Genomic DNA, 13,880 nt, shown 5'->3' on the forward strand with positions numbered 1-13,880 from the left:
GTGTGTTCATATTAGGTAGCTACCTTCATATCTGTAACTTCATATTCTCCATGGCATGGAATTTTTTCTGCAGATAAAATTTACTGCTTTCTTTCCTGTTTTGTCTTTGCTTTTAGACCTGAGCTTTTCAGCTGGGATAAAGTTATAAAGATGTCCCCAGTTGAGAGACTGGAACATGCTTTCAGTATAGCCAAGAACCACTTGGGAATTGAGAAACTGTTGGATCCTGAAGGTGGGATATAGTTATTTTACTTGATTAGAAGCTTTTTTGAGCTCTCTTGAAATAAATTTCTTCTATTGATGTGTACTATGAATACAAATTCCAGCAGTTTTGTGCAGTGATATTTTGTTTCAAGCCCTTAAATTCGGGTTTAAAAGAGTGTGATTTGTAGGGTAAGGGCATGTCTGTGCATGCATATGCTTTGGCTTCTTGAATGTTACAGTTCAGATTGACTTACCATTCAGAGACAGTATACAGAATGTGAAGTTTGAACTCCGGCTTTATTTTATTTTAGGTCAGCGATCTACCGCAAGGGTCTGTGCTTTTCAGATGAAGTAGAGCATTATGTAGAATGGGATAGCTTAAGAGCTCATGATCTTTTGTTCTTTATATATACAGTCAGTAGCAGTAGCTGCCAGTGCTGTGAGTACTTACCGTGTAGGAATGTTTACCAGGAAACTTTTATGGCTCCTTTTAAAAGCCTGAGCTGTCGCTCTGCTTTGAAGTAAGCCTCCAAACATTCATTCTGTAAGACAAGCTCCAAAACTTCGTAGATTCAAGCACCACCTTCTTAAAAAAAAAAAAAAAGTGTTGACTGAATGAGTAGCACTTACAAACTGAGAGATAAGTGAACCTGAGTTGGTGATACTCTTTTCCATATGAAAAGTAAGAAAATGAACTGACCAGTGCTGGGAGTGGGGATAGAACCTAAGTGGAAATGTTTGTTTATGCAGGATACTGTCCCTGAACTGCACTACTTCTTGGGAGATGCTCCAGAATAATTTTCCCCAAACAGTTTTTATTCCTTAGTAACTTCAGGTTTGGGCTCTTTCTTCAAAAAGATCATGCCTTTTAATGTGAATTCACTTCCAAACGTAGAAAATTTATTTTTTTTAAATTTTTTTCTCCTTCATACTACTTTCAACATATGTCAAACCTGGCCTTTTAACTTAAAGCTTACTAAAGGCTACCTAACAGGAGAACCTGTGACTTACGCTGTATGTATAGTCTTAACTGTATTCTAAGTAATTATTTAGAAAAGCAGCTTCTTCATTTATTTTTCATTTCTTTTTGATGCAGACGTTGCTGTACAGCTTCCAGACAAAAAGTCTATTATTATGTATTTAACCTCTTTGTTTGAGGTCCTTCCTAAGCAAGTCACTATGGAAGACATCTGGGAGGTGGAGACCCTTCCAAGGAGATACAAGCAGGAATGTGAGGATGGAGACTTCAACATGCAGCAGGTGTGTTTGTTGTCAAAGTCTGCCTGACTTTTCTTGAGTTGTAATTTCAGGCTTGTCAGTTATCTCTGGAACATGCCTTCTATCTTGGGCAACACAATTGGGAAAATATGAAAAATCATAGCATCTTCTTTGTGATTGACTTCAGCCGTTCTGTATTCCTTTTTCTTCTTTTCTGATTCATGTATAAAATCCTGTGTGTTGAGGTATAAAGTTCCATCTGTGTTGTGCTGCTTTCTTCTGCTTCTCTTTCTCATGTGTCTTGGCAAGCGGGAGAGGGTGGCCCAAAATCTTTAACTGAATTTGCCGCAGGACTTTTGGTGATAGTGGTAGTGATGGTTTTTGTTTGGGTGTGAGATCCACTGTTAAATGAGGAAGATTAAAGCTGTCTTTTTCTATCCAGGTTGTTTACTTTAAAATGAAAGTTCATTACTGGTGACTGTGGCCCTTCTCATTAAAATGTACCCAATGATTACTTTTGACATTTTATGAAAGATTAAAAGGGATCTTAGTTGTTCGATTTTCAGTATCATTTGGGAAGGCATCTTCTGTGCACTTCTAAGACATCACTTTTCTCTTGGCTGCCTAGGCTGTAGCACTTGAAGAGGAGCAGGGCAGTTCTAGAGCAGAGACTCCCAGCATGGTGACAGAAGTGGATATGGACTTGGATAGCTACCAAGTTGCTCTGGAAGAAGTTCTTACATGGTTGCTGTCAGCTGAGGATACATTTCGGGAACAGGAGGAAATATCTGGAGATGTTGAGGAAGTCAAACAGCAATTTTCCACCCATGAAGTAAGCTTCTCTTGAAAACTGATTTGCTGGGTTTTTTGTGTGTGTGTGAGCTGGAAAACTTCCATTTCCTAGTCCTTATGAGAAACCTGCCATTCTGTTTCTTTTGTCTTGTTTATTCTAAACTAAAAGTACCTCTAACTGAATGTGATAGGATGTGTTTTGTTTTGTGGCTAGTTTTTTTTTTTGTTGACAAATAATAGCTTCTTGAAGGTGAAATAGATCTTTTCAGGAGGACTTAGTGGAACATGCTTTGAAAATTTAGTGTATTTTTTTAATTAGTTTTCAGTGGCTGGCTCACTGGTGTCTATAATACAAAGACAGTCTGATCCAGGCTGATTCATGCTTATCTGCTGCCAGCTACTAAAAAGCCTGGTCAGCCTTATGTCACTTGCTGTTAAATGAGGGCAATGCTGAAATTGATAATCATGTCAATTTAATTCAGTGGACTCCCTGTCATGATTAGCATAGTTTTTCAGAAACATGTGTTATTGCTTCCAAATTATTGTTGTTTCCAGATTATTTTGTTTTGGTTTTGTTCCAAGTATGAACAAATGTTCTAATGTTGCTCAAAATTTCAAGTGTCATGTTAGATGTTTTATTTTTCTCCTGTGTCAGCTTACTGTATACAATAGAATTTAAAATCTGAATGCTGATTGATATGAAGATTTTTTTTTTCCATGTGCTACAGTTTCAAAGCCATGAACCAAAGGAAGAGGTGTTCTGGATTTACAGTAAATATGTAAATTTTTAATGTTAACGCATAAGGTTCTACTTGCTTTCCTACGATACATTTCAGATCTTGTTTTATGTTCTGTTGGCCATAGATAAGTTTTTCTATTTTATTCTCTTGGTGCATTTGTTCAAAGGCTATCTTCTTACAAACAGCTTTTTCTCTGAAGTGGTCAGCTTTTTTTCCCTCAATTAGCTCTATCTTACTGGCTCCACAATTTTTGTAGCTCGTGGAGAATCTTCTATCATGGAGAGGAACAGGTCTGCCATGCTTGTGTGTTTGACGGTGCCAGCTCATTCTGCAGCAGTGTTTCAAACACAACAATTTATTTACAGTTTACAAATTCACAAGCTCCTGTAGGAGCTCACAGATCACTGTGACATGGCTGGTTGTACCATTTCCAGGGTTTTATGATGGAACTGACTGCGCACCAGAGTAGCGTGGGCAGCGTTCTGCAGGCTGGAAACCAACTGGTGGCCCAGGGAAATCTATCACCTGAAGAGGAGTTTGAGATCCAGGAGCAAATGCTGCTGCTGAACTCCCGCTGGGAGGAGCTCAGAGTGGAGAGCATGGACAGGCAGTCCCGGTGAGTCATGCCACACAACCTCTCCTAGAGCTGCAGGACTGATCTCAGGTGCTTGCTGCATCTCGGAGGAGTGGGTTTGCATCCCTTTGTAAGATTTTTTTTTTTTTTTTACCAGAATTAACTCTTCAGTTTGTGACATAAAATCCACTTTCTTCATACTTTCCAAGGTGAAACAAAACTGTTTTTTTTTTTATTCTTACATAAAAGTATTTTGTGACTGTTATTTAGTCTGGCACATTTATATGACACATATAGTATCTACATGCAGTAGTTACATAAATGTGTTTTTTAATGGTGTTTTAGTAGTTTAAGTTCCTCAATAAAGCATACTGTAGATGTGGATAGCTATGTGTGTTTACACAACTAAAAAGCACTTAAAAGAATTTTTTCCCACCTGTGGGTTATCAAGCTAAGAACTGCACATCAAGGGAGAAACTGCATTTTTTTTTACAACTCTCAGCAGAGGCTCTATTAGTGCCAAACCCCCGTTGCAAGAAGCAATCCCTGATATAAACTGCATAATTCACTAACTTTTTTGTTGAGAAAGAAACAAGGATACTCAACTGTGTTCCCTAGCTTAATGGTGAAAACTTTATTTGATGATAGCTAACTGGTCTATGAATGGCTTTTCTTCTTTCCTATAGGAACTACAACTTAGTCTCTTTCCTTGGGAAAACTGTTTCTGAAATAACTCAGCTTGTGCTTCCCCCTGCAGCTTGCATGACTTGCTGATGGAGCTCCAGAAGCAACAGTTGCAGCAGCTGTCCGACTGGCTGACGATCACAGAAGAACGCATTCAGAAGATGGAATCTCAGCTTTTAGCGGAAGATTTGGAGTCCCTTCAAAAACAGCTGGAAGAACATAAAGTAAACCTTCTTGTCTGTTATGTAATATGTATGGGAGGGTGATGATGGGGTAGAAAGGAATTGGAAGTTTCTGGAAGTGCTTTCTTAACTCAACAGTTGAGCACTGATGACTATAGCAGAAACTGTTACCTTCGCTTCATGCAGGAAATGAAACCTGTAGGAGAAACTGTGTTACCCTCATTTCATGCAGGAAAGGAAGCCTCTCCAGGTAAATTCTTGGTGTGAGGGACTGTATGAAATGTGCTGTGGACAAACTTGCCTTTAATGACTGGCAGGTATTGCTAAAGCATGCTTGAGACTCGCACATTAAAATAAAGTGGGAGTTAAAACTATCAGGAAGGGCCTCCCAAGTCACTGACTCCGGTCCCTGGTTTTACAGGGATCACATCCTAAGGGGATGTATAGACACTGCTCTCTGATGTGCACAACATTTTGGAAGTGGTTTGCCTCCCAATTAAGTTTCCAGATGGGAGTCCAGCCTTTTCTAGCCTGCGGTGTTTTTTTGAAGGAGAAAGATGGCCTTTTGATACTTGTCATGGTTGCAGCTTTGGTTTTTGTACTCAGTGCTGAGGTTTGACCTTCTCCCCAGCATGGGACATATCTCACAGGGCAAGAACTGTGGAGTATTTTTAGTCTGTGTAATTTCCTGTCCCACATTTTCATTCTTTCCTCTGTCTTCAAAGTCTGGGGAGTTTGAGGTGTGTTGTTCATGGAGTAGTTTAGGATATTCTGGAATGAAGAGTGATATTTACGGTACTGTAAAGGCATATTGATCTTGCAGAGATATTTCAGAGGTAGGCTTTAACCATGGAATCTCTTCTTCTAGAAGCTGTATGAATATTTAAATCTACAGATTATTTAAAACTAATCAGAACTGTATGCTTTCTGCAGTTTTCGACTATTGTCTTTGAAAATCATGATCAATTAATAGCACTGATACTTATGAGAATTATGTTGTTGACTATTAAAAGACGAATGTTCTTCATGATTTTTCCGTGTTTGGCATGTCCTGTGATACTTGCTTATTGGCAATAATAAGTTTTTAAAGAAACACTTAAGCTCGCTTTCTTATAACAGTAGACACATAGAAAGTCAATGCAGTTGTCATATGATTCTCCTGGTCAAGTATGGTGTATACAGCTTAAAGCACTCCGTGTTTTCCAACATTTTAACAGAATGGGTTTGGGTTCATTTCTAGCAGTCTTTTGCTTACATTTATTTAAACTGTGCAGTGATTCCCAGTGGTAAAAATCTGTGCTTAACTGTTGAATCTGAAGTACTTTGCCACAGCAGTTGTGTTAGTCACTGTGGCCAAAATAGCAGATTAGCATATGTATTCAAAGTTGGTAACCTCTAGTTTGTTCTTCTAGAGCCTGCAGAGTGACCTAGAGACAGAACAGGTGAAGGTAAACTCCCTAACGCACATGGTCGTCATTGTTGATGAAAGCAGTGGGGAAAGTGCAACAGCTATTCTGGAGGAACAATTGCAGGTAAAATGTTAGAGCCCTCTTTTTTTAATTGTAGTAGCAGGCACTTCAAACTTTTGCATGTAATTGTTAATCAACATTTTTTTTTGTTTTAAAGACAATTTACCCTAGAAAGTAATTTAAAGTAATATATTTTTTAGACATAATATTAACGTAAAGAATTACTAAATTTGCTCAGAGTAAAACCTGCAGAAGTGCTTTGGTGACTTTCAAGCTCAATTCCTGACGAGTCAAGCTGTTTGCATTCTTGGTGACTTAGGCACTTTTGTAGTGTATCCTTTCAGCAGTTTGAGAAGATGCACAGTACAACTCTTATTTCACATAAGTAATTTTCATTAGGAAGTTAAAATCTGATGGGGAAAAATATTTAAATACATAAGCAGAATTTATCTAGGGAATATCGTGTGAAGTATTTTCCCTTTTTTGTCAGAAGTTACTGTAACCTGTAGTACAGAGAGTGTGAAACAGAATTAATTGAAACAGAATTCATGCTACTTTGTTTGCTCCTTTTGAAGTCAATCAGATAGCTCATTGACTTCAGCAAGAGCACAGATAAGGCCATAGGCAAATGCTCTTGAAAGTTTTAACCTCCAGCTTTGTGCAATACAAAAATGGCAATTACTGGCAAGGAGGTAGCTATAATACAGAAAGAGGTTACTGTGAAGTAGAAATTATGCTTCTCAATATATGATTTTTGAGTTTCCTTGTTGAGGCTCATGAATGTTCATGAGTGTCTCCTGCTTTTGTAGAGGCTTGGTGAGCGGTGGACAGCAGTTTGTCGTTGGACTGAAGAACGACGGGTCAAGTTGCAAGAAATTCAGCTTTTATGGCAGGAGCTGCTGGAAGAGCAGGTTAGTAGCTCTTCAGTCACCCAGACTGACTGGTTGATTTGTGGAGGGGAAAAAACAACCAAAAAAAAACCCCAAACCCTTTAGTAGGGTTTAACAGCTCTCAGAAAAAGCCTTGAAAAACTAGATTTTGTGTTATTATTTGGGATCCTAGCATTTCCTGAGGAGTAGAGTAGCTGTGCAGCAGAAGATAAGTATTTTCCAAAGTTTAAGAAAGAAAGTTTATAACTCCTAAAATAAAATAATTTCCAAGGTAGCTTGCAAAATGGCCAAGAAGTGGGAATATCTATGATAGCAAAATGACAATGAATCACTAAGTATTTGGTGGTTTGGTAATTATAGAAATTTTCCTAATTAAGGTGTTTGTGCTTCGAGCTTGGATACATGTACACAATTGTGCAATCAACTAATCAATAGATACTGATTTTGAAATCAGTAACATAAAACATTTGGTCAATATAGCAAAGCATGCAGCTTGTCTAATTTTGCTGAGTTTAGGCAACAGGCGAATTGTGAAGAAGATGGCTTTGTGAGTTTTTCTTGCTTTGATAGTGTGCATTTTATGTATATGAAATATACTGCTCAAACACAAATTAACTGATGGCATAAAAATACGGTAACACAACTACATGTGTTTAGGTTTGCATGCCTAGTGCTAGAGCTTGTTTTTCAAAAAGCCATCAAAATATTTGATGGCTTTTCCTTTGAAGGTTTTACTTAAATTGTTTTGTTTTCTTAAATGATGGTATTTATCACTGTAAGCTATTGTTTAAACTCTGCAGTACACACAGATTGTTTAGACATTTGGAAGAAGTAGAACAGTGTTGCCATAGCTGTTGCTATCAATTACAGCCTGGTTTCTTTGACAGGGTTGTTTTGTCTGCATTTTTGGGGGTTGCATATATGTTTCTCCCTGACCCTTCCCATATATCTTTGCAGTGTATTGATAAGCTGAATTTGCAGCTCATGGGACCTTGTTGTTAATATGGGCCCAAGGTTCAGATTCTGGTTTATCCAATGCCAAGTATCTATTTATATATATTTCTTTCAATTACTGCGTTGGCATATGTGCATGTACATACAGAAAATTGTATGCTAACGTTTTCTAGCAACTCTTGGGCAAGATAAGTCTCTGAGTTGAGAAACAAGGATTCCTGAAAAATCCTTGCTCCATATATCAAGGTATGAACTTAAGGTGCTCTCAGTTTTGATGACCCTATGTGAACATGTTTCTGTCCTCTTCTACCCTTATATTTGTCTGGGGAAAAGTGACCACTCATTGACTATTACAATACTGTTAAGAGTGTCATCTACTGTCAGAGTTGCTTTGCGTTCAGCTTTTTTTAAATTTGTATGTAATTATGCTGCTCTGTAAAAGTGAAAAAATTAATCGGTGTTTATTTAATGTAGAATGTCAGATAGCAAGTAATGAGGAAGTAGAAGTTAATTTTAGGTGGTATAGATCAACCTATGTTTGCATTCATTGTTCAACTCTGGACAATGCATTTATTACTAACAGGTCTGAATTACAGTTCTCTGTCCTCAAGAATTATCAAGTGACCTACAAAAAGTACGATTTGAAACTAATTAAAAACTTTAATACAAACCCTCTGTTAACACAAAAGTAAAACATTTAGGTACTGTAATTTTCCATTTTGCCCAACCAGATGGAGAGATGAGCAATAGTAACGGATCAGCCTTTTTGTGGCTGCCTAGAAAATTTGTGAAACCGCATTGCCAAGTCAACACAATGCTTACCACTCAGGAAACAAATTCCTCAATCAGTGCCAGATATTTCTTAGCACTGTGATAATTACGTTTCGGTTTTCTAGGGAGAGTTATCTTTGACTCCTGATTTAGCAGCAATTAATTGAATATGTTGAAGGGTTTTTAAGCTCCTATTTTATGCATAAAATATATTGGCTGGGATGCCAGCGTGATTTTTTCCAGAGAGTATGTGGTATTACAGTTTTGTTTCTCACAGCCTTATGGCATTTCCACCACCATTGTAGTTGCTGTCTGTACATTTTGCATATTGGTTTACATTGGCAATGTAAACTGCCTTAACCCTTTGGCCCAAAAGTTGCTGTAGTCAGTTCTGGGACAATGCCACAAGTATACAGCTAGACTGAGCAGCCTAGCGGCTGTTGTTAAGTATGTTGTTCAAAGAACAAAAAGCTCTGCCTTGCTGTATCATTTTATTTTTTTTTAAAGGCAGAGGAGTAGCAGTGTACCAGTGGCTATGCAACTGAGCTTGATAGAGAGCTGGGTATTCTAGTTTATGGAGATGGCTGTGCAGCAGCAGCAATATGTTGCAACATAATATAAAATGTATAAAATACTTCCTGATAGTTGATGCCAGTTATTGCTGGAGTTTTCATATGAGTCCTGTGTGACTGAAGAGAAGTGAGACCCAGGGCAGGTTTCCTAGAAAAAAGTGGAAAAAGTTCCAAGATCCCTGAGTTTGTACTATCCAGAGCAGACCACTCCAGCTTTCAGCAGTTAATGAGACGGTATTTGCTGAAGTTATTTTGCAACTGGAATTAGGTGCAGTAAAAAGGGAGGTGACTAATTAATATCTGAGTCTTTGACTGCCTGGACAAAGAGCTCTGAATTATCAGTGGTGTAGCTTCTGTGAGAAAATGTTTGTAATGACTGGTTTTGAATCACAGAGGAAGAAGGGGGGAGAATGAAAGAAAGCATACATAGCACTGTGATATAATTTATATTAGAATTATAAGTCCTACATCAGCTTTATGTTGGAAATCTGTTCGTTAAAAGTAACTTTGGGGCAAGTGTGCTCTGATATACTGAGAAATGGTTTTGTTGAAAGTGTTTTGCTGGAAAGTGTTACTTAGTTCTCTGATGTGGTATTTTTTGTCCCCTTTATGTACTATTTTGTTAATGCCAGCTGAAATTCCTGCATATAAAGACTGCAGAACTGTGCTTTGAATGCAAATATCTTAAAGAAGGAATTGTCAATAGCTGTTTGACAAACTTGGTATTTGTGCTATTTTTATGATCTGCAGTGCTTATTGAAAGCTTGGTTAACTGAGAAAGAGGAGGCTTTGAGTAAGGTCCAGACAAGCAACTTCAAAGATCAAACAGACCTGAGTGTGAACGTTCGAAAACTAGCAGTGAGTATTGCTATCCTGCTGTATCCTGTCAAGTCTCATAGACTAAATGAATGGCAAATTACCAGTTTGACCCTAGTAGGAGCTGTGAATGCATGATACTTTAGAAGCCAAGACAATATTCTCTCCTTGCCAGATTCTTTCACTTGAATTTAAAAAATGTGTACAACTTACTCCGTGGCCATTCCAGGTTGGTGTGCCAAACTTTGAAACAGCTATCCTGGGTTTTTGACAGGGTTTGGAGTTTATTGTAGGCCACCAGTCAGCTGTGTTTTTCCAAAGTGTGGGTTTGTGGTTTGTGTTTTTGGTTTTGTTTTGGGGTTTTTAATACATTGGTGCAGCTTGTACCTGAACTCTAATCACTTGTAACTGTTACTCAAGAGATACTGCTGACTGCTCTAGGAGCTGTTTCAGGGATGTTCTCTTTGTAAGAGTGTCTGTTAGTGCTTTGTTACACAAGAGAACTGTTTTGAAACCTATGATGCATCTGGCTCAGGTAGTACTCCCCCCAGAATTAAAAGCTAAGGGATGGCAGAATACTTGATGTTGTCTTTTAATGTTTTCTTTTAACTTCAGATTTTGAAAGAGGACATGGGTATGAAACGGCAAACACTAGACCAGCTGAATGAGCTAGGTCAGGATGTGGCCCAAATCCTTGGGAATGGCAGAGCTTCCAGTAAAATCGACCAGAATCAAGAAGAACTAACTCAGAGGTGGGACAGTTTGGTTCAGAAGCTAGAGGATTACTCTAACCAGGTACTTAATAAGGCTTTATTACTTTTTATCTGTTTAGATGTCTGTATGTATGCACACATCATTGATACTGTCAGCAAAATTGCCCAGGCGAGTTCTTGGCATCAGGTTAGAGAGGTATGTGAGTGCTCATTCATGTGGGGCTGCCTTTATCTGCTGACAAAGCTGTCTGCTTTTTTTGGTCTTCAAAACCCCAAGTTGTTAACCTGACTAGTACTATTACTCCTTTCTCACACAGATTAAGCTTCATTTTTCTGATGAGTAAAGCAGGCTTGCCATGTATTATCAATCAATGCAAATGCCTTTAAACATTGTAAGAGTGCTGGGACTGGATTAAATCTGATACTAAAAGAAAAGAGACAAAACCCAAAACCCAGAATAGATAAATAAATGGGAGTCATACAAGCATTTATGCTCTGTGAGTATGATTTCTCATCTGTTGAAAATAGAGTAGTTGTTTGTTTGCTATGTAATGATGATAGCCAAGCTGGATTGTTAAATGCTTATTTTAGTATTTTGAGTGCTTGGTAATGTTTTTATTTAGGCAGAACTCCCATTGGCTTCTGTGAGAATTTTGTTTGCCAGTTTTATGACTCGTATGTCCCTTTTCTTGTGATATTAAAATGTTGTTACGGTGAAGGCTCCGGCACTGATTCATGATCCATTCAGTGTATAGTGAATGAGTTGTGCAGTCTGAGTAGGGGTCCATTTCAGCCATGTGGCTTTAATTTGTTCTTGCGTTTGAGTCAAAGCACTGGAGGGTGCCAAATCCTGTCTTCATCCTTTCACTCCCCCTAGATATCAAGTACATACTTAGAACTTACAGGTTGCTTCCCATGGGACTGACTTTATAACTCGTTAAAGAGTGTGGAAGGATTCTATTGAGAGAGTTTTTAGGTCAAATACACTGTGTGTTAGCTCTTTCTGAGATCTAGGCTTGGTTTTGTGGGGTATGAGTATAAAATACAGAATTGTGTGTTGTTAAATCGAAAAGACCATAGTTCTTTTTGTGAACCAAGCAATTAGGAAAGAAAATAGTTATAATGCTTATTTTGCTGATATTCGTTCACTTGGACTAGCATGAAATTCTAGTTGAACTGAGTATTATGATGCATGGTTTGCATCTGTAAAATGAGAATAATGAAGTTTTTTCTCTGGAGTGCATCTATGATAAAGATGCTTCATGGCGGCTAGATGTGGTCATTTGTAGGAGTGAATGAATGGGCTTTTATGACTGATGAATAGAAGAAACTAAGCAAAAGCAATTCAGTTTGTGTTAGAAATAGCATTTAACCCTTTTGCTAAATTATTTTGTATAGGTAACTCAAGCTGTAGGAAGCATAGGAATGTCACAGGCTTCACAGAAGACTGCTGCAGAAACACCATTGAAGGAACAGGTAGTGATTAAACAAGAGTTGCCCCCACCACCACCCCCAAAGAAAAGGCAAATCCCAGGGGACAGTGAAGCAAAGAAAAAGTAAGTATATGTCACTGCCCTCTTCCTGTGCTCACTAGATTCTACATAGACTTATTTGTCTTGGTCTTGCCTTTGACTCTTCTTTTATGCAAGTGAGGAATACTTAAGTTGCGGTCGTGAGGTTGGGTTTGGGGAGTGGGAGGAAATGTTATGTACAGCCTTGTTTTCAGAGCAACAGAAAGCCTGCAGTTTCCATTAATTTCAGAGGGAAACAAGGGTGGGGTTTTTCCTTCTCAAAAAAGCAAGTCTTCAGTCCTTTGTACCTCAGTTCTTTTGCTGAAAGAATTAATTATATCACTTTCTTTTGGAAAAAACATCTTCTCATCTTTGGTTAAAAAGTGTTGTGAAAGTGCTAAGTATTTTCATTTATTTATTATTCTAATCTCCATAAAATATATGGGAGAAAGGGGAGAAAATGCACAAAAAAGGCTCAGAAACCTATTCCATCTCCCTGGTATTTAGTAATAAGAACAGTATTACAGTGATGTCTCCTTTCACAAGAGTATCTGGAGTGGCTGACTGATTTGCATGTATAGAATCATAGAGTGGTTTGGGTTGGAAGGACCTTTGAAGATCATCTAGTTCCAACCCCCCCGCCATGGGCAGGGACACATTCCACTAGATCAGGTTGCTCTAAGCCTCATCCTGCCTGGCCTTGACACTGCCAGGGAGGGGGCATCTGCAGCTTCTCTGGGCAACCTGTTCCAGTGCTTCACCACCCACACAGTAAAGAATTTCTTCCTAATACCTAATCTAAATCAACCCTCTTTCATTTTAAAACCATTACTCCTCATCCTATTCCTACACTCCCTGATAAAGAGTCCCTCCCCATCTGTAGGCCCCCTTTAAGTACTGGAAGGCTGCTATAACGTCTCCCCGGAGCTTTCTCTTCTCTAGGCTAAACAGTATTTAATAACATGTGTTGCATTGTTTCAAGATAAATTACGAAAGTAAATTCTGTGTACTCATCATTTTGCTTTTTGTGCTTGCCTGAGAAAATGCTCATTTCTTTGAGGTGTTTAAACCCTTGGCAGGTCATTTAGGGAGAGGACAGAGGGCTGCATCAAGAGCAGGGAGGTGCTGTGTTAGGTGATGTGTGTTAACACAGTGAAGAAGAGTTGTTTTCTTCATTTTTCTGGAGGAGCAATGGAGGTCTGAAGGGGTGAGGAACCTGGCCAAACCCTCTTGAGGACCCTGGTCAGACCCTTCGAGCCCTGGTGGGGGCGGTGTGTGCATATGGGTGTCCCAGGGCAGTAACACAGTCGGCAGCCCATCTGTCCCTTCTCTCTGTGTGTCTCATGAGTCGTAGAAACTATTTTAGACTTTGAAAGCAGAAGTGATTTGATCTGTTATCTTTTTTCCTAGAGATCAAACTGTATTAAGGACAGAGTCAGTTAATATAGGTTAAACTTTCTGATGCTTTTGCCTGACCCCAGTTATTTATGTTGAAACCAACAAATGGCCAGTAACTAGAATTTTGCAGGCTTTCCCATGAAAACTTTGAGTGACTAACAGTGACTTCTGCATTTGTTGGTAGGCTGTTATTCCATGTTAGGATTTACACTGTGTTAAGTAATATAATTGTAATATGGCCTGACTTGTGGTCTGTATAGTATATCTATCCTTTTCTCAAGTTCTGTATAGTATTGGTTAATTTGGGAGTTGTTTTTTTGTTTGTTTCTGTTTTTTGGTGGTGGTGGGTTGTAGCTTAGAGGTTTTAGGCATAAGAAGGTTATGTTAGTATA

The 13,880-nt window shown here is 38.5% G+C and overlaps 1 protein-coding gene across 1 annotated transcript in view; it reads left to right on the top strand.

Annotated features, from left to right (window-relative positions):
• The window catches only part of UTRN (utrophin), a 359,477-nt gene that overhangs the window by 51,255 nt on the left and 294,342 nt on the right, over positions 1 to 13,880 (top strand). Inside the window, exons 7-16 of the mRNA XM_059833258.1 lie at positions 117 to 232; positions 1,301 to 1,464; positions 2,051 to 2,254; positions 3,389 to 3,570; positions 4,286 to 4,436; positions 5,807 to 5,926; positions 6,673 to 6,774; positions 9,801 to 9,908; positions 10,482 to 10,661; positions 11,978 to 12,135. Of these exons, the coding sequence (XP_059689241.1) occupies positions 117 to 232; positions 1,301 to 1,464; positions 2,051 to 2,254; positions 3,389 to 3,570; positions 4,286 to 4,436; positions 5,807 to 5,926; positions 6,673 to 6,774; positions 9,801 to 9,908; positions 10,482 to 10,661; positions 11,978 to 12,135 (1,485 nt within the window). The remainder of the gene's footprint in view (positions 1 to 116; positions 233 to 1,300; positions 1,465 to 2,050; positions 2,255 to 3,388; positions 3,571 to 4,285; positions 4,437 to 5,806; positions 5,927 to 6,672; positions 6,775 to 9,800; positions 9,909 to 10,481; positions 10,662 to 11,977; positions 12,136 to 13,880) is intronic.

Source organism: Gavia stellata, chromosome 2, assembly GCF_030936135.1.
Source record: "Gavia stellata isolate bGavSte3 chromosome 2, bGavSte3.hap2, whole genome shotgun sequence".
NCBI classification, from domain to species: domain Eukaryota; kingdom Metazoa; phylum Chordata; class Aves; order Gaviiformes; family Gaviidae; genus Gavia; species Gavia stellata.